This window comes from Gallus gallus, chromosome 3 (assembly GCF_016699485.2).
Source record: "Gallus gallus isolate bGalGal1 chromosome 3, bGalGal1.mat.broiler.GRCg7b, whole genome shotgun sequence".
NCBI lineage: Eukaryota > Metazoa > Chordata > Aves > Galliformes > Phasianidae > Gallus > Gallus gallus.
In genome coordinates, this window is record NC_052534.1 from 70,075,212 (window position 1) to 70,095,792 (window position 20,581).

At 33.9% G+C, this 20,581-nt stretch overlaps 1 protein-coding gene across 11 annotated transcripts in view; it reads right to left on the reverse strand.

The window, feature by feature from the left end:
* GRIK2 (glutamate ionotropic receptor kainate type subunit 2) overlaps window positions 1-20,581 on the reverse strand; it is a 371,621-nt gene that overhangs the window by 227,118 nt on the left and 123,922 nt on the right. For all 11 annotated transcript variants that reach the window (XR_005858537.2, XR_006938767.1, XR_005858538.2 and 8 more), the window contains 2 exons: window positions 15,813-15,980; window positions 11,454-11,711 (listed from right to left, as the gene is read on the reverse strand). Coding sequence is in view for 8 of the 11 variants with exons in the window: in XM_040697879.2 (XP_040553813.1) it covers window positions 11,454-11,711; window positions 15,813-15,980 (426 nt within the window). In the remaining 3 variants the exon portion in view is untranslated. The remainder of the gene's footprint in view (window positions 1-11,453; window positions 11,712-15,812; window positions 15,981-20,581) is intronic.

Consider the following 20,581-nt stretch of genomic DNA (forward strand, 5'->3'; position numbering starts at 1 on the left):
TCTGTGGCCCAAAGTGACAGAAGTCATCATTAAGCACAAAACAATTAGAACCTATTACACATATCAACCCTCAACCTGCTTCATTCCAGGCATCTCAGAGGGTAAATGCTGATGCACTCTGTGTACGCAGTGGTGAAAATGCACTATTTTCTTCCAGCCTTTATCCCCTCAGGGAAGGGAAAGTAAGGTAGTTAATCTAATTGTGTACTTTATCTCAGTAGCAAAATCCTTGATTAGAAGTTTGTATTTAAAAGTAATTAGGTAAAACCCCTGATGTTAGATTGTTTTGCCTGCAGTGCTTTCCAACTATTCCAAAGTTTATATTTCCCCTTTTTTTCTCAGTTAGATATTAAGCTGTGGGTAATTATTTTTTGCCAAAGAAAAATTTGTGCACTGAAAAGATATGATGTAAATGAACAATTTGAAATACAGCACCGAGGTCAAGCTGTGGACAGTAACTGCTTCCTCACTCCTTACTGTTGCTCATCATCTCTTCCCCCCAGCACCCTAAAATCCCTAACAATGCTACAGTAGTAGCATTAAGAAAAACCAAAAACAAATAAAAGAAACAAACAAACAAAAAAAGCACACATACATCCAGAGGATAAAAACAATATGTGGTTCAGAAATGAACAGACTATCCGCATTTTTCAGTAACCAAAGAAGAGCTCTCACTTGTTTAGTCTCTTTAGCATGTAGGCCTAAATACATAAAGTGATGCCAGACAAATTCCTTGCCTGCTTTCTTTTCCAAATATTGCCAAAATTTCTTCTGTATTTTCACTCTTTTTCTCATACTGTTATGGACCATTTGTATAATTCTGACTCCTGATAGTCAAGAAGGACTACTTCTTCCTACTCTGGCCAGTCATTTCTGGAACTCCACTTCTACTGTCTATGTATGGTGCTGGAGCTGGAGCATTAACACTTTAACTCCCAATGCACTACATGATGTTATGATGTGGAATACCAGTAACCAAAAATCATAAAACCATGACAGTATGATTTGTGCACAGGGTAGTTTTAGATCAAATAAGCATAGAGTGTGTAGACAGTAACTATAAATTTTATAAATTGAGCTACTGTTAATCCCCAAATAACTTTCATTTCCATCGTTTGACATTAGATACAATGGTCGATCTGGTTATTCAGGATCAAAGCAATGAGCTGACAAACTCTGAAAAATAAGGCTTCTGGAAAATCAACAGTCAGTTTCAAAAGTATGTAGCTCATGTGCAGCTAAACAGAAAAAGAAATATCAGAGAAATATCAGAGATGAATAGAGAAACATCATATGAGAACTACGAAAACAGTGGAGCGAAGGAGAAAAATCAATAGCTTCACCTCGATTTTGAGGAGTACAACACAAAAGCAAAGATCTTAGCCTGGATTACCTTTAATGTAAGTAATTTGTAATATAAAATAAGATGTAGTCCTCAGGTAAAATACTGACTTCTAAAATAAATTTTTTTTAAAAAAAAAGCAAAACAATTTTTGTCAATAGGATCCTAAAAAAACCTATTTTTTAACATTATATAAATAATTGGTACATTTTGGGAATGTACTTCCTGCAGTTTCTTTCATGAGGGACACCTTTTTCCTGTCCCTTTAAACTCTCAATTCCTTCTTTTAGCAGCCACTGTGATAGAGTCTTACCTCTGAATGGCTGGAAAGAATGCGGTGTGAGTAACTCTTTTCAGAAGCTGCCATCAATTCATCTTTAAGAAGAATCCTGAAGGAGTAGTTTGTGAGCTCTCCAGCTGGCATCTTCCTCCAAAGAGATCAATCACATTACCTCCTCGACATGTTCAACTTCAACCAGTCCAGGAAGCAAGAGCCCCAAGTTTGTTTTAAAACCTGTGTCTCCAGCTCAGCAGTCTTGCAAGCCATTGCTATGCCACCTGGCCTGCTCATCAAACTATTTATCATTTTCATTAATGCTGCCTTTGTGCTGTACAGGAAGAATGCAAGCAAATGCACTTTGCAATAGGCTGAACACATGAACCTTTTTCTGTACAAAGAAACAGTAATGCTCTTTTTAAGGCTACTTATATCTTCAGAATCTCAAAAAAAAAAAAAAAATCAAATTAATAATATACTACTTTGTTGAGCTACCAGAATGTTTTCTCTATTTGCAGCAAGTTATTTCCTCTCACACTACTCCGCACCCTTCTTCTCCTGATGTCACCCTGCTCAATTTTTCTGCTTAGATCTCAAGAGTGTGGGGAAAAGGGAGGAGAATGTCAGTTTATTGTTCAATGATAGCATGTTTCACATCAATCAGAACAGTTCATTGCTGTAAAATAATTCACAGATATTAAAATGATTCACAGATATTGAACATCCTGAACAGATTACCAATAAACTTACAAGATTAGTTATATCTTCCTCATCCTCTAAATAAAAAACACCTCTAGTGAAAGGATTAAAAAAATATATATCCTTGAGAAATTGCACCTGCTAGCAGGACTATATGAATAATGTTCTATGTTCCTTGGATGCAAGAACAGAATATGGAAACACCATTAAGAAAATCACAAAGAAAATACAACTGAAGGGAAAAGAGTTTAATCAACATTATCATTTATTCATATTTAGCCTATTTACTACATTAAGATCACTTTACTCAATTCTGGCAGGATAAAACATGCCTAACATTGTCATCCATTATACTTAAACACAATATCAAAAATGTGAAAAGTGTTCTTAATAGAGAAAGAGCTTTAAGAAAGAACACTGCAGATACGTAATCCAGAAAAGTTTATCTTTGTGAAAATGTAACCACTATAGCTCTTTGTTACCAGATTTAGAGTTGAATATTTTAGCAAGATTTTTCTAACTTGCATTTGAAGCATTAGAGAATAATCATAATACTATATGTGCATGTATGTATACTTTCTACTAATTTCTATTCCTACCAGGAAAATGTAGTACATCAGTACGCTACCAGAACTGTATCAGTAAAAAGAAAAAAAAGTATATGGTAACTGACTTCAATAGCATTTTGGCCAAAGTAAATTCTATTTAATAAATCCTTTGTCAAGAAACATAGGTCTCCTGTTTAGAAAAACTTGAGCTGAAAATTTAGAAATTAGATTTATTAGGGCAAACAAGGATGCACAAATAAATCATAATATTAGTATTCGATGGAATGAACTCTGGAGCTTTCTTTGGATGACAAAAGTCCCCTCTGGCAAAAGAGTTTAGATGTATAGGGGTTCTTTTATCATCAAACTACCTGTATGTGCTTACCTTTTTACCAAAACATACTCTGTGATCTACCACCTCAAATCTTCTCCACAAGAACTCTTGAGTATAAATCTAAGAGGCTCTAAACTATGTTGACGTACCTTCTTATATGTTACATTCCAAGCTTCACCACCCACACATATGGTCTTTCAGTGATCCAAACACACATAAAGAAGATAAAATGTTTCCAGACCATCAGTTTATGAATAATTCAAGTTTTTGTTGTTGCTGATGTTTTAAAGTTATCTTACTTTCAAGAGAAAACATTTTTCAAAAGTTTTCTTTTAGATGAAACTATGTCAGTAGTTGGAGAATAATTTTCAGTTTAGCTAGGTAATACAATTGCCTTATGTTCAAAAATCACTGAAAAAGAAAACCAAGGATCTGACTCCAGTAGTCAGATATCCATTGGGATACTCCACATATTACTTATTTTTTTGTGTCTTAGCATCCATTTTACTTTACTGCTCTTTCATCATGAAGTACAACTAAAGTACAATAAAATAATCTTTATCGCTTTCCTTAAATAAAGTAGGCTAAGCACTTTAGTGTATGTTTGTACGTGTTTTATAGTTAGTTTTAAACAGCTGATCCCAGTTCATACTGTTTCCAGGAAAAAAAGAAAAAGAAGAAAAAAAAAAGCTTTTCACATAAAGACTTTAAAGCACCGCTGTGAAAAATGCCTATAACACCTCCCACACACTTTCACTGGAGGGAATCAATGCACTGTTCAAGTTCAGAATAGACCTTAAGTTCATGGTCTTGGTCATCCAAAGATGAAGAAAATCATTTTGTTCATACTCTCAGAGTACTTATAATCTGCAGCATATAGCAATTTAAGAAAAAAAAAAAATCCTTCACTCACCTCCACACTTAGAGCATTAATATAAGCAAAATCAATAATATAATTGAAAAAAATAAATATGTAAAGACTTAGATTTGTCAAATATGTTGCTGGACAGTAAAAAATATGACATTTCCTTATGTATGTGATTCTGTTAGTATAAGACTGATTTAAAATATCACTGTAATTCAATTTTGTGGTTGTCAGATGAACACGTTCTGAAAGATTTAGCAATGGATGACAGCAATGACAATTAACATTCCAGGGCAATTCAAAAGTATTCTTGTAATACTGAGAAGTATGATTTCTCAAGTGGCTGACATCTATGAGTAGTGCGGTTTAATGAGGGTAAAAAGCATAAAGAGATCTACTGCAGTCAAAGGACAAAACAGTCTTTTGTCAAAGCTGTCAGAATCAATGTAAAAAGAAGCAGAAGAATAAGTTTAGCCATTTCCAGAAAAACTTAAAAAGAAATAACATCTACTGTAAATCAGGAGAGACTTGGCAGGAGAAAAAGGCATATGTGAACACTCTAAACTGGACATTACACTAGGTAAGTACATTTATTCTTGGAGACTAAAGCAGATAATTTTTTGCTACAGAAGTTAATAAGAGTGCAAGAGAGAAAAAAAAAATCTGGGTATGAAACTAAAATGTACAAACATGGGGTTATTAGATCTGAGACTGATTTAGAGCAATTAAGAAAGGGCTTGATACTACAGGTGCATTACACAGTGTTCCGCCAACCAGAGACAAAATGTGTTAATACTGATGTAGGAGTGAAAACATGGTTAAGCTTGGGGAAATCAGAGTTGTTTAAAATTACGTCACATGCAAAACATGAGATTATGTCTCCATTTTCCTGTTTTCATTTTTGAATTGCTCTGCCTTTCATATTTTTCTCCATTTGAAAATAATGAATAAAATGTACCAGTATTCAAGAAGGCAAGAAACAATAATTCTGATCACACATAACCCCAGCCAGTTCTCTATAAAATTTAAATACTTATGTTTATTCAAACCCACAAATATTTGGAGTACATTCATTGACAGTTCAATAATTTCTGGAAATATGGCCTCCTTCTGTTCCTTAGGCTTACAGAAAAATTCTTTAAAGTGCTTAATTTAGTTTTCTTTTATATTGAAGCAGTTACTTACTGGAAAAAGATAAAGTTCAAATTCAATTATTGCCAAAAGGACAAGGAGCCTATGGTACATGTTTTCCTGAAAGAAGAGCTGAACTCATGCATTATGTTTAACTTGATGACACTTAATTTTCTTTTCAAATAATTAATTTAAATCTCCAAAGAATTGTCCTCAAAGAACAATGCAGGTCCATTTATTGAAAAAAAACAAGTGTATTAAACTTCTTTCCTTTAAGAAAACAAAAGTAGTTCTTAACTTCCAAAATGTAGAAAGTCTAAAATACTTTGAGAGTAAAATACTAACTTCATAAAATCCTCTTTACATCTGATATTTTCATGTAGCACCATGAAAAATATTTTTGAGCTTCATCAAATAATAATACAAGAAATTTCTTAGAAAAAGAATACACTAAAACAATCAGCTATATCCAAATACCACAGTCAGGTTTAAGAGAGAACTACTAATTAAATGTTCACATAAAATTACTATGCACAGCACAAGAAACACTCTGTAATGAAAAGATACTATGCAATATGTAAACAGGCTGGAAAATATTTCTTCATTCTCCAAAATCACATCAAAAAAATATTAGCAATTTTACAGCCCTACTAAATCTGAATTTGTTATTTAAGGCCTAAAAAGACCTTGCCCTCAAAAAGAAGTTGCTGTAAAATTGGGTATGTCTTCATGCAAATGCATTCCCTCTCTGATTCAGTGATGGAGCAGATGTGGAGCAGAACTGCACGCAACTCCAGCTGATATGCATAAGATGCCTGAAGACTCCTTTGTTTCCCATTGCAAGTATATCCTTCTTTTAGATATTCATTCAGTTCACTCCATTAGAAACATCAAATAGCTGGTTATTGATTGACAATGCACAAATTGAAATGCACAGAAATATTTACTTTTAACATGCTGTGATAAGCTATCCCATCCCACTCTGAATCTTTGATAAGTTTTATATATAAGTCTATTTCCAGAGAGGATACCCGCCCAGACTGTCAAATACAGCCAGGTAAATTCTGCATCTGCTCCAGTGAGATAGAACAAATGCAATCTAAAATTGCACAGAAGAGTATAAAAACAAAAATCCACATAGATACAGTTTTTGTGTTACTGACAGCTAATATTAATCGAATTCGAGGAAAAAATATCAATGCAGTAAGTTAATAGCAATTCATAATACAGTATGTATAAACATTCACTCAATAGATATATTAGTCAGCATCAGCTTTACACAAGTCAAAGGAAGTAGTAGTGTTGGGACTAGTCATGACAGTAACTTAAGAGTTCATGGTTACTTGTTATTTTTGTTGTTTTTTTTCTGTCTAGCAAAGGCAGAAAAAAAAAAAAAAAAAAAAAAAGGCAACTCTGGAGATGAAGATTCCAAAGCCTTGCAAGGATACCTTTTATTCTAACCTAAATGTTTCTAGAGTAATCATTTCTTATAAAAATTTCAATGTCTCTTTAACTATACCATGAAACACAGTATAGGATTATTATTGTGTGTTTTTTCCTTTTCAAGACCTTCTGTTTACTAGACTAAACCACTAAACCTACTCCCTTTTAGTCTTTCCTACCACATAATATAGTCATAAGCTTCTAATCTGATGAACCCTCATCTTTCTTGACACAAAACTATTAAGAAAAATTAACACAAATTTTGTTTTCTCGATTATTGCAGCTTGTGAGTTTATTGCCTGTATATGTAATTTTTATGTTCAAAGTAGAATGTGAACCCCGTAAATACATCCTTTCAGTTTTGCTGTTAAACCATAACCTACCTACAAAATTTATAGCTTCATTGTTCTTTTTTGCATCCACGTGACAGGGATGCATGAGGACACTATTTCTCTAATATGCATAGAAGCAAGCCACTTAGAAAGTGTGACTTTCTGAAACCTGTATTTAACAGATCTACTGCAATTTCTTTACCTAAAACATAAGTTGACCTGTCAAAGGAGGAACTTTTATGTTATTTATTATTTATAAAGTTAAATAGGGAATTAGTCATCACGTTGAGACCTTTAAAGTGTATTAATGTAAACACTGCAGCATTTTCCATGGACAGAAATTCATCGGGCAGGCCTATAAAATAAAGAAAGAAATCTCATTGTGTATTTAAGCCATTTCCAAGTTAAAAAAGTGATCACTAGGAACTGATGGGTGAACCTAAGGAACCAGGACAAATACACTTCAAAGCTTGGATAAATGTCTAATGTGGAATAAATCTAAGCTTTTCAAAATTTTCCAGACTATAGAATTTCACCACCTATTGTCCATGACTTCTCAAAATGAAATAACTAAGGCACCTAAAATTACATCATTTTAAAGTGTTTAATAAGTCTCTTACTTAAGTGATTTGAAAACTTAAGACATCTGTCAACTTTTGGTTTGTTTTATTCAGTTTCAGTGTTATTTAAGAAGCTGTCAATGAATGTTCTTTGCTTTAGACTCCATCTAATTTAGTCAGCAGAAATTCCGGTTTTAACGACATCCACTTTCTTTAATTCAATATATTTTCTCTGTTCTTTATTTCCACAAAAACAAAAGATCATCCATTCCCAGGCATTTCTTCACCATCAGAAATATCAGAAGAATCTGACATACGTGTGCATTCAGTATTTTAAATGTTAAAAAATTCAGTATGCATTCTAAGCATATAGTAAGAACTACGTTCTTCTGTACTCCTCTTCCCTGTAAACATGTAATTACGGATATTTTTTGAGATGAAACCTTTGCCTTTTGTTAGTTTTGTTACATGATTCTATGGAAAGGAAGTAAGAAAAAAATTTCTCCACTTAATTTTCATACTTTAGTCATTTATGTGGATTTTGATCCACAGAAATTGCACTGCTGGTCTCTGCAAATGTCTCCTACTGTAATGTGGATCTCTGCGGACTGTGCTCCCCAGTTTCATTCAAGACATCTCTCCCTATTTCTGCATATTATCTATTCTTGTACAAACTTTACCCTTGTATATAAAATTTACAACCCTGAAATATATTCTACTGCACACTTGCAATGTCTGTTTGTAGGTTTGTTATTATATATCACCAAGATTAAAGTCTTCTTTCCTAAATTTAGGTAAAATGCACTGCTATTGTATTAGATGTCAAGTGCTCAGTCCAGCATTCTCATTTTTTCTTCTTTCTCATTCTGCTAAGAACAGACACATACATGTTTATAAAGAACAGCTTTTCACATAAATTAGGGGTTACTCAATTCATTTATAGAAAAAAAAAAAAAAAGATATGAGCAACTTTTTTCAGGCCATCTCAGTATGTATCCTTGTTCTTTTATCTGTCTGATCTTTAAAGTTTCTTAAGCATGTAATACTTAGATACAAATTTTCTTCCTGAGCTAAGATTTACTTTGAACACATTACAAACTTTTTTCCTTAATCTTTTAGCAATGTTATCCACTTTCCATCGCCACATACCCATTTTCTGCAAGATATTCAATTTCATTATAAATTTGCAATAATTGGAAATTGATAGTATCCAGAAATAAGATGTGGGAAATATAGAAATAAGATAATGTGAATTTATACTAGTCTCAGAAAGAAAATAATTTTATTTACAAATCAGCACTACTAATGTACTATTGTAAAAAATAACAACAAAATGGCATCTTTTTCCTTTATTTGAATTAAAGCTCTGCTTATGACACTGAAGACCAACATAAAACATTTTCATTTCTGAAGCCATTTTTCAGGCTTTTAGTTTGGCTTCTGTTCATAGATGCAACAGATTTTTGGTGTTTATACTCATTCACTCACGACCAAAACAAATGTTAATTAAGAAAAAAACTCAAAACCCTGTTTACATAAACTTGATCTGCATAAAGCATTAGTTGCTAATGCAAGTGCCAGTATAATTTAAAGGTCTCAGAATCTAACCATTCGTGTATACTTTTCTTTGGAATTCTTTGGAATGTACAAACTTATTTAGAATTTATCTGCCCTATTTTTCTTAGGACAGACTGCAGTATGCACTTGAAACTCTGATATTTTGAGATCAATTAAAACTACTAGGACATGCAGCAGATAAACATACTGTCATTTTTCCCCTTTTCTGTCCTAAAGACAATTGACTGCAGCAAACCTGTAAACTGAAAGGACTTAATTAGTATCCAGGGACAGTTTAGTGGTATTTAATTAACTAAGAGACTACAAATTACTTTAAGGGAAAAAAAATAAAAATCAAAACTAACCAATCTCTGGTTAATTGCTGCCAGATCTCTTATGGGAAATTCTATTTAAAAGGAACATACTTTGCAGATTAGAATGATCACAGGGAGCAATACTTGTCTTCAGACTAGCAAAAAAAAAAAAAAAGTTCAAGAGCCGGATTCCAATTTTTAGTTTCTACAACAGATGGACTAAATGAAAAATGTCTCATGAGAGTTAAGATGAAGGGAGAAAGGAAGACATAGAAGGAAGCAGAATGTAGATACTATTTGAAGCCAAAAAAAATTTAGTGCAGTAGTATTCAGAGATTGACAGGAAAAGGAGACAAACTATTTTTCCCTGAAAGAACAGACTCAGCTAACCAACTTTCATCATGACCTAAGATAGTATCAAGACAGTATATCTTATCATAATACTAACATCTTTCTCCAGTCTCTGAGCAGTTTTGTTTTTATAACCCTATCCTCATTGTAAATGACTGAATCTTTTCTTACTGAAACTTTACTGAGAAGTAACGTTCTTACTAATTATTACTTCACCATATTTGTAGTCTTGACTGTTCCTTTCCACTGTATTCAACCTGACCTTTACTCTCTCTAGTGTTACTGATTATATTGCTTTAGAAGCATCCCCGTTCCCAGTTTCATCAGGACATGACCTCCATTCTTTCCTGTGCCAAGTTATCCTGCTTTCTACATTACAGGATGCTGAACATCAGAAGCAGGTCCCCTTTAAAAAGCATTCTGGATGTTTTAAAACTAGTCTTCAAATGATTTAAATAAAAGTGAAATATTTCATATTTATGTAAATCAAAATTTATAACCATTTGACTAAACTACAAATTACTTTTCCAGTCTTCACTTGATTAAGATTTGAACATTTCTTTTTACCTCCAGTCCTATTTCAAAGCAAGAGTTAAAAAAAAATAACAAATAAAAAAATTAAAAATGAAGTAGATTATTTTATCTCTTAAGCCTGTAATGCTAAACTTGAAACCAGTAATTTGATTATGTCCTTGGTAGCTTCAGCCATCAAACTTCTAGAAAGAGCCTCTGAATTTCACTGATGTGTTCTTATTTTCCATCTCTGTTTCCTCCTCACCATTTACTAGCTACACAAACTTCTCATTTGAATCATCAACATCATCAACAACCTTCTTTTTCACATAACTATGAGAAAAGTTTGTCAGTGTCAGTTCAAAAACCATGGAAGAAATTATTAACATTTCCATAATATTAAATGCCTCTCATTTGGCTAAATGACTTCCTTGTATCCTCCATTACAGACAGATTTTCCTCTTACCAGCTGGTAGTTCTAAACTCCAGCAGACAAGCCTCAAACCATACAAGTTTTTTGAAATTTCAAACTAAATACCACAGTCAGGGCAAACCAGAAGTCTCAGGGTGAGGTTAAAGGAAAGGCATCAAATTGGGATATTTCTGATGGAAATTCAAGACTTCATTTTTAAATGATGTTAATCATCTGCAAAACAAGCCTCCACATTTCCTCTGCTTTCAAATCTTAGGAGCCAAAACCAGGGCCCCTTCTGTGACTCTCTAAAAAAGCAGTTACTGAAATTCCAAACAAATATGGTATCTATTTTCTAACTCAGCTAATATGCCAAGAGCAGCACTAAAATGTAGCTGTTCTATTTGACCAGCCATTCTATTACATCTTTCAAGTTATCATCTTTTTCTTCAGAAACTGAGTTTTAAATAAAATCAGAAGACATGGCTGTTAGCAACCGTGAAGATACTGAGGAAAATGCAGATAGAGCGTGACTGATTTATTGACAGTTGCAATCTCAAACACACAGAACTGAGCAACTGAAGGATAATTATGAGAATACTTATGCTAACAAATCTGCATTCGCTACACTCTACCTTGGCAATGGAATTTCTTGTAATTAAGCTTTCTTAAAATAAAGCTGTAACAGTATTGACATCCCTCATCCTTCTACTTGTATGTGTGAATATACATTCATAGAATCATATCTGCACATAGCCGCATGATTTAGTCTTACCAGTGCTGTCATCATAAACAACAGTAACTGTTTTCCACTTGAAGAACTGCACAAGGTCAAGGATGGCACGGCTGAGTGAAGAGAAGTCTGGATAGAGGCTGACATAGAAGGAGTCCTTGTTGTCTGACACCTGATGTTTCCAGCGGGTCTGGATATGTGGAACACCCAAAGCGTTGCAGATAGATTGCACAGCATTAGCTGAGGAGCTATGGGATGGTCCGAAGATGGCAGCCACCCCAAGGGATAGCTGATCACAGGCTGAAGAGGAGACAGAAGTCTGTCAATGATGAGAGGAAAGAAGGCAGTGTGCCAGAAGGTATTGCACAATTCATATTAAATAAAAGGTTCTCCATGAAATATAGCTTAACTGCTGAGAAAGTTCCTTTCTTCTATAACACACAGATTTCAGCTTCTGAATGCATTTCTAAGCTTACACTGTGAGCTGAGGAATAGCAGCACTTAACTTCTAAATAGTGCTCAGCTACATTTTATAAACACTTCTATGTCAGTGAAAGTCACAAAGGCCAGCAATTGTGTATATTTTGAAAAACACTGACAAGAGAAAATATTAATGCTCATTTGCATATCACATTTGGAAAAGGGCCATATGAGACAGTATTCTAACATAGGCTGTTTAAACATTAACTTCTTCCTCAATCCATCAACACGATTTCTATTGAGATCCTAGTTACTCAGAAAATGCACATGTCAAGGGGATTCCAGTTAAGTATAAAGAAAATGACAAATTTCATTTAAATTGACAATTCTATGCCTAAAAAGCATATAAGCTGACTTGAAAAATTTAATGGCAAATGTTTTCCCTAAAGGAAAATTAAATCTCTATATGCTAATGAAAAAATATGAGTTAATTTTTAAATTCTGGAAATGGACTGTTTTGCTAAAGCTACCTTAATAGACAGAACTGTCCCTGAGAGTCACTGACATGATACTGCCAAGTGAAAGTAGCTTAGTGTTCCTCTTTCTAATGTAGGCTGGCCCCATCTATCCATGCTTCAGTAGTATCTCGTCTATTTTATTTCCTATAGTATGTTCCAGCATTATCTTACAGAAGATGAGTTAGCACACTGCAGATAGAAGCCAGGAAAAGTAAGCAACACTGGAGTTTTTCAGTTCATGCCCTGCTCCTGTTCAGATCACTGCTATAGACATAACTTTTATGAGCACGTGGTTCTGAAACTCAACAGATTCTGCCTTTCTAAGGAAACACCTTATTTGCTAGAGAGAAGCAATTGAAAGTATCTCCATAATCCAATATGAATATATTTATATGAGATGAGATTACTTAGTACTTTTACATTGCCATCATTGTCCCTCACAACTAAGGAAACAAGCAGTTGAAACACATTTTGCTGCATTATTTTTCCTCAGTAAGTCAAAATTAATTTTTTAAATTGTGCCACGTCTGTCCTTTTCAGCATGATTAAAATACAAGTCTTTCAAGTGCATTACAGAAATCGTGTTGGCACACCTTTTTATTCTTGCAGAGCATCAGTGGTTTAAATGAACTTCTCATATACATACAAGATCTCCACTGCATTACTAAGCATCGGATTAGGGCCTAAATGACTATCCTGATAAAAAAACATTTATGCTAATACTGCCCTTCCTAAGAGTAATCAACAAGCTTTATGCAAATGTCAGTAAATGGGATCACTAACAACAGCAATAGCTACCAGATGGCTTTTCAATGGGCTTTTTTTTTTTCCTGTTTCTGTGATTTGAATAATGCAATGCTTTCACATGTGATTTAATACAACTCTATCAGATGCATACTAATTTTTGTAGTGTATTGAAGGATATTTTGTTTGCATTTACAATACTCTTCACTGAAAAAGTATCTTGGAAATATCATCTTGCCTTCAGGTTGCTCTTTTGTACAGTACCTTTAAAATCCCATTGATATTTAGCCTGTATTCAGCTTAAAAAGTATGTGTTAGTAAGACATCTAAACAGGCTATTTTTTGATGCAGCACCTGCTTGCTCGCTAATGGACATAATCATGAACCACAAAATGAGTCAAATGCTTCAATCTCATTGTTAAAACTCTGCTTTGGAGTCATCATAATAAAATGAACCATTTTATGCTAACCTTTAGCCTTCGCTTCTGAACTAAAGTACCTGTCAGCATCAATATGGTTGTCTGTACTGTGAATTGATGAAGCAAAAAGCTATGAGTACTAAAGATTACACAGATTTTGATGCAGCCTGACTAGTTCAAAATTTTACTACTTCCTTCAGGCATGAGGACAAACTATTCAATTAAATTTCACAAGGATAAGTGCATTAGAATCAGGAAGTAGTTAAAGCTGGAAGATAAGGAGGAACAGAGAAAGACTGGGCCAGAATTAAGGATTCATTCACTATTGGCTGGGATGGAAAGAGTAGCCTCTCAGAACATTCTTTATCTCATCAGAATAACTATTCAAAAAACCTTCATTAAAGAGATAGCATGCTTCCTTTCTCACTCTCTGCTGCAAACAAAACATTTTGCTAGGCATAAATATTTAGTCCATCATATTTTTCATATATCAAAGTATCTCAGAACAATTAAAATGTTTATTTCTGTACAGAGATATTGTCTATTCACATACCTAGCCTTGACAGCCTTATACTAAAATGGTTAATTTGAGAAATAAACAGATTAGCAAGATAAACTTGACATGTTGCAAGGAAAGGCAAAAATATTTATCATTTCTAAATTGATTTTTAATCAGTATTGTATTCCATTACGAAGATCTACTTCATATACATTTGTCCTGACATAGCAGATTTTCCCTAGCTAGCATTTCTAATGTAGCATCAGAAATTTTCATTTTACTTAGCAAAAAAATCTCTTCTTGTGTAGTTTTTTGCAGTTAGAGTGACATGCTGGGGACCAGATCTCTCTGAAGATTTAGGGTCCAAACCTTTCATAAGAAATAAAGGTTTACTTTTTCTTGTTAAGGATTCATATGAATCACTCATATAAACATTTGTATGAAATTTGCTTTTCAATTTATATAAAAAAAAATTACCATTAAATAATGTGTAATACCATACAAAATTTAATCTAAATTCTGTCACAAAGTTTTGGGTTTTCAATCAAAAAAGGACATATAGGACTTACTGGGTTTTCAATTTTCTACAGTAAGGCAGTGATGCAGTATAACTCCCATGTGGCATCACAGTGTTGTAGACCTGAATGTAAAGCAATAGCTCATAACTTCAATTGTTTGTGAGAATTAAAGATCTGAAAATTTAGGAGAAGTGTTCATAGTATTTTATAATCTTGAAGAAAATCATCTGAACTGATGCTTTTACATTCATCTGGTAACAACATTCTTAAGTACAGACTTAATTTTCAAGCTTATTTTTATGCTTTGTTCACATTAGATGAGCAAAACTACAACTACTTGCTCTCTTTCGCGACACATGCCTAATTAACTATGTGAGTTATGCATATGCTAAAGATATTTGTGAAAATGCACTTAAAGTGATAGAATACCTAAAATTGAATTGGAGCCTTGGTAAATATCTGAGAATGAGATTTTAGCCATGAAGCCATGAAAAAAATGCACATTCAGATTTTGAGAAGCCTTAATGAAGGAGAAGGTTTTGTAGGCTTTCCTCCAGTGATGTTGGAAACTGTTTCTGCATTAAGAAGGGAGTTTTATTTAACTCATTAAGTTTGACTGGTAATGTCAACAGAATTAAATCATATTCCCAACTATAAAATGTTAACTTCTTCACAGAGAAGTACTTCATATTTGGGGAAAGCATAACCCATGGATAACTTCTACATGGGTGAGGAAGTCACTGAAACATTACAGCTCATGCAGTACAATTCAAGTTAGACAAATTGGCACTTGCAAGAGTAGCTGTGCAACAGCAGATTCTGTTGCACAACCAACAGTTCTGAAATAAGTCAGTCTGAATGTGTCTGATGGCATATAGTCTCGACTACACCACTGAACTCTCAGCCTTTTCCAAGATCATTGCAAGCTGGGAGCACTTGGCATTTTCCAGGGAAAAAAAAGAATAGGGGGAGTGTTTTCTGACACCAGAAGACCTAATCTCAAAAACACCCTAATCACAAAACTCAAGAAAAAAAAAAATCAGATTTTAAACATTTAAAGAAATAGTTTTTGGACAGGGTAGTGGGAGCATAGTTGATATAATGTAATATTTGAGCAATTACCATTACAGCTTTCAAGGGGCAATTTTTAAAACACTTCTTTGATGTTATCCACAACCTTGTACAATATCACTGCATATCTTTATAGACAGATGTTTTTTCAGGTAGGTAAATCAGGTCAGTCTTAGCTGATGATTACAGAAATTAAATACGCAAAAGGTTACCTTTTTTGGATGCTTCAAAACTGTCATAGAGATTTATCTTTTGGGTGTCATATGTTAATGTAGTGTTTGGCAGAAGAGTTCTGTTTCTGTTGATCGTGTTCACAGCAAATCTGAAGGCTAATTCTTCTGCTCCCATTGGACCAGATTCCACACACTCGAAAATACCTCCTAGTGGTGAGGGAGAGAAAGAAAAAAGAAAGAAAGGAAAAACAAAAAACACTAGTAAGCCAAAATGGCATACAAGAACAATTTTATTATCATTTTGGAAAAAAATCCTCTAGCCTATGTATAGGATATAGAATATTTTTAACCTAATAAACCTGACATAGTGCAATTAGCGAAAAATACCCCATGATTTCACTGAGATTTGGGTCAGGCTATAACCCAACAGCACTATATATTAGCCAAAATTACCTTAAATAAAATACATTGAGTGTTTTTTCTTGGTTTGGGTATTTTGTGGTTTGTTGTTGTTGTTTTTATTTTAAAGACACTCTCTTTACTAGTACAAATAAAAACGCTATGACAATATAAAATAATCACAGTATTTAGAAGTAAAAAAAGTTTAGGGATGAAGAACATGTAATTATTATTTTATGTACTTAAACTTGAAAAGATCACATTCACACCATAGGTGCAGGGAGGGCAAGATTTCTGGAGTCTTGTTTTCTACTGGTTTATACATTATGTAGCTATCATGGAGAGTTCACTGGAAATGCAACTCATGAAGGAGAATATTAGCAGGACATCACAGATTGTATCAAGATTTATGCATATTTTAGCATGACTGTGTGCCCGAACAAATACATATGTTGAGCAGAGGTTCAAATTGTACTCATTTGCACTGAGCTCAATGTACATGCTAATCTTATTCACAACAAATAGAGGAATCAACTATAGTCTGCATAAAGCTAGATCACATGTTGAAAGCATCCCCAGAATGCACTGTCAGAGTAGGACATACCTCAAAAGACAGGCAATTTCTAGAACGGCCTTAACCTAAAATGAACCAAACAAGATTGCTGAACAATGTTGTACGTCAGTCCTTCTCATCTGGTAATAAGACATCACTGCCCATGAAATATAAATTAACATATACGTTGCTATAATTTATTCTTTGTTCTGGAAAGGCCAAGAATATGGTGTCAATAAAAAGTAATCTGTATAATAATGTAATAAGTATGTTCTTCCCCAGGCATGGAATGACTCAAAAAAAAAAAAAAAAAAAAAAATGGTCAGCATCATTATGGCCTTTTCTGTTCTTATGTCAACAGTATCTGTGAATAATAGTAACTAGGACAAGCCAGGTATTACATCACTGCAAGAAATGTTTTTCATTCATGTTCTCGTAGCATGTACGTATTCATTTTGAAGGTAACGTTGCTATCTGGCTTTATATTATCTAAAAAATTCTTATCCTGGTTTCGCAGAAGGAAACTCTCAGAATCAAAGTGCATAGGAACGGAAACCAAACTTTGCTAACCGCCTCAATTTGGAAAAAGTCTTGTTGAGCATCCATCTAGACAAATCATTTCTAAAGCAGAAATAATATGCATTTAGTTATCAACTCCTTCCCTCTCATCTATTACTAAATACAAAATGGCCTTTCAGATTTGTAAACCTTTTGATTCTTCCAGCCTGTTTCACAACACAATATGGTGAACAGGTGTTAATCTTTTTTTCCAGCATGTGAGCCCTTAAATTCCTAGTGAGAGCCCTAGGGACAGATGCTTGACAAGTATTAACCACTGAAATGAGACTTGTCAAATAACTATTTTAAAACTAGCATTTATAGGAGAGGCAAACACTTGAGAATAATCCAGATACATCAGGGAATCATTCACCTGATTGAGCATATAAGTATATATATAATAGGTAGCCAATATTAACAGTAATTTAAAGTTAAAATGAAAAGGCAAATATGGACTTAGTACATTTTAAAACTGAAAAATTAACCGTATTTATTTAAACAACAATATAATATTAACATGAGAGGCGATCTCCTGTTTTTTGAACATAATAAACTATTAAGGAAAATGTAATCTGATAGACAAGATTTTGTTCTGTTTAAGGCTTATAATATCTATAAATTATAAATTATATAATTATATATATTATGTATAAATATATAAATTATAAATAAAGCTATATCTAAGCTCTTCCTATGATATATAGGAAGATTCTACATTAAAATTAAAAAAATAAATGCTGCAGAAAGCTAAAAAATAGTGAATATATGCTAAATATAGACAGTAAGACAAGAAAAATTACAAAAGGTTACCATAAATATAATCAGACGTAAGACACATTTTATAGATTTTCCTAGAGACATCTGGAAAACATTTATTCAAAAATTTTTGAATAAATAATATCACACAGTAAGAAGTATTATATCCTAAGCAACAAAGGATTCACAAAGAGAAATACACAATACAAAGTACCTTTCTTCTCTCTGTAATTTTTGCACTAGAATCATAGAATCATTTAGGATGGAAAGGACCCTCAAAGATCAAGTCCAACTATCCCAACTCTCAACAAAACAGGACATACAGTATTTGTTGATGGCCAAAGACCTTCTTAATTGCTTAGTTTTTAATCCCTATGAGAAGCATGAGGTCACACTTGACTCATGAGTGGTGCCATCCATTCTGTAACTCAAAATGTTTCACTTAGAAAAGGGGCCCTAAGCCTCCCACCTGAACTTTTGCTAGCCTCATGATATTTGTTACCTCGTTCACATTCTGTGGCTCCAGCTGAAAAGCAAGAACACCTTCTGCCTTACTCCAACAGCTAAACTAGGCACTGCTGGGCACACATCATAGAAGACTTGTTTGTTTGCTCCTCCCAGGGCACCTGCCATTGGTTGCTAGCAACAAGAACCTCTTGGACTGGGCAAACTTTGGACTGAACCATGACATCCTTGAGCTATGGGCTTGCCCATATGCCACTGTTGCCCTGAATAAACATGCTGCAGCAATGGGACCAGCACCAGGGAGGGAGGGGTCTCCATCTTCAAGGGGATTCAGATTTGCCTGTGCAAATCCACGACCTCTACTCTGGGGAGAGAAGTGCTTGAACTGGGACTGGACCAGAGAATGGCTGAAAGCCCTGCCACCAACAAGTGCCCTGAAGCAAAAAAGCACATGGCACTTCAGTAAGACAGAGCCATGACCTACAAGTTTTATGCTCTCTCTTTTTTTTTTTTTTTTTTTTTTTTTTTTTTCCCATTGGAAGATTTTCTTCTTTATATTTGCCTGAAATTCAATACAATCTTGCTTCTTTATTCTCATACTTTTCATTCTCCTCATCTCAAAGTCTTGAGATGGAGAATACATTGTCAAAGATGCAACCTGGTAATCTAAAATAAAGATGGGTTTTGACCTCCCATATTCATGTAATTCATGATAGTCTATCACATAAAAAGACAATTTTATGAAAATGCCAAAAGTCCCTAACTCCTATGAGTGGCAACAGCATGTATAATTTCCCATGTGCTCCACTCAATGTTTTCTTCTCTCATTCACATATTCTCTGTCTTCATGATAAATGAATCCCCTCAAAGGTGGCAGCACATGGTCTGTCTTCATCATGGTAAATTTCCATTCCTAAAGAAAACAGGTAGAAAGAACAATCTGTTTCTGTTGTGCTATGATTAGAGTATTTTCCTGGGAGGAAGGAAAATATAGCTTCTGGTTACTACTCTTTAACGTTTTATGATAGATGGATGCTGAATTAAAAATAAGAACCTTAGAATATAATTATGCCACATACTTGTTTTCTAGCAGTTTCTAACTTGCAGTGTCAAACTTTCATTTCATTTTTGGACTATTTCTATATGTCTGCTGAAGCAGTAAGGAAGTAATATTCCATAATTCAATACCTTGGATGCTGAAAAACGTAGGTTCAGTCTTAGCCTTCACACTAAGAGTGTTGAATCATGAGGTTCTTAAAATGCACCATGTCCTACTAAATGTCCTACACAAAATGGCTGATAATGCCAAGCTTCTCCATACTAACTAGCAGTTGGTAACTTTGACCAACATAATATGTTGGTCAAATCCAGGGTACCACAGTTTTTAATCAATCTACTTGAATTTGGTGTACAACTGTGAAATTGCACACTTACGTAGAACAGAAACTTTGGCAGAGACACATCTACATTCTAAATTTCAGAATATAGTCATAAAACAACAGCTCCTTGTTCTCCAAACAAGAGTCCTTTTAAGCATATGTGGAAGTCTGTGTTCCAGATACTTTCAGGATGCTCAGTAAAGACACAAGTATGAATGAGTTCAGGCATTGACAGAAATGGGAGCATTCAATAGAGTGCTTCCTCTGTTGTTGCATGAGATACACTTGAAACCCAATGCATAACTGTCAGCTACCTTGGTCTTACTCCTCTGTTCTCATATTTGTTACTGAATATGTAAGCAGTAGCAACATACGCTGAGCATTTTTAAATAAAATATTGTATATAAAGTACATCTACTGGCTTAATACTAGAAGATAAATCAGAAATAACACTAGATTAAAAAAAAAAAAAGGAAATGAATATAAAGGATTGTCTTTGCACTTTTTGCACTTGTTTCTCAAATTGGTTATAGGGTACTGAGTCATACTGTTTCCTCCCAAGCAGGCTTTTTCCTCTATTTCCAATACACCTTATATTCAGGATTGCCTTATTAGTAATCAAAGTGAGGAATGCATTGCATGTTCTCAGATAAGCAAACAGGAGAGTCATAAATCTTGCCATTGATATGTGGAGAATC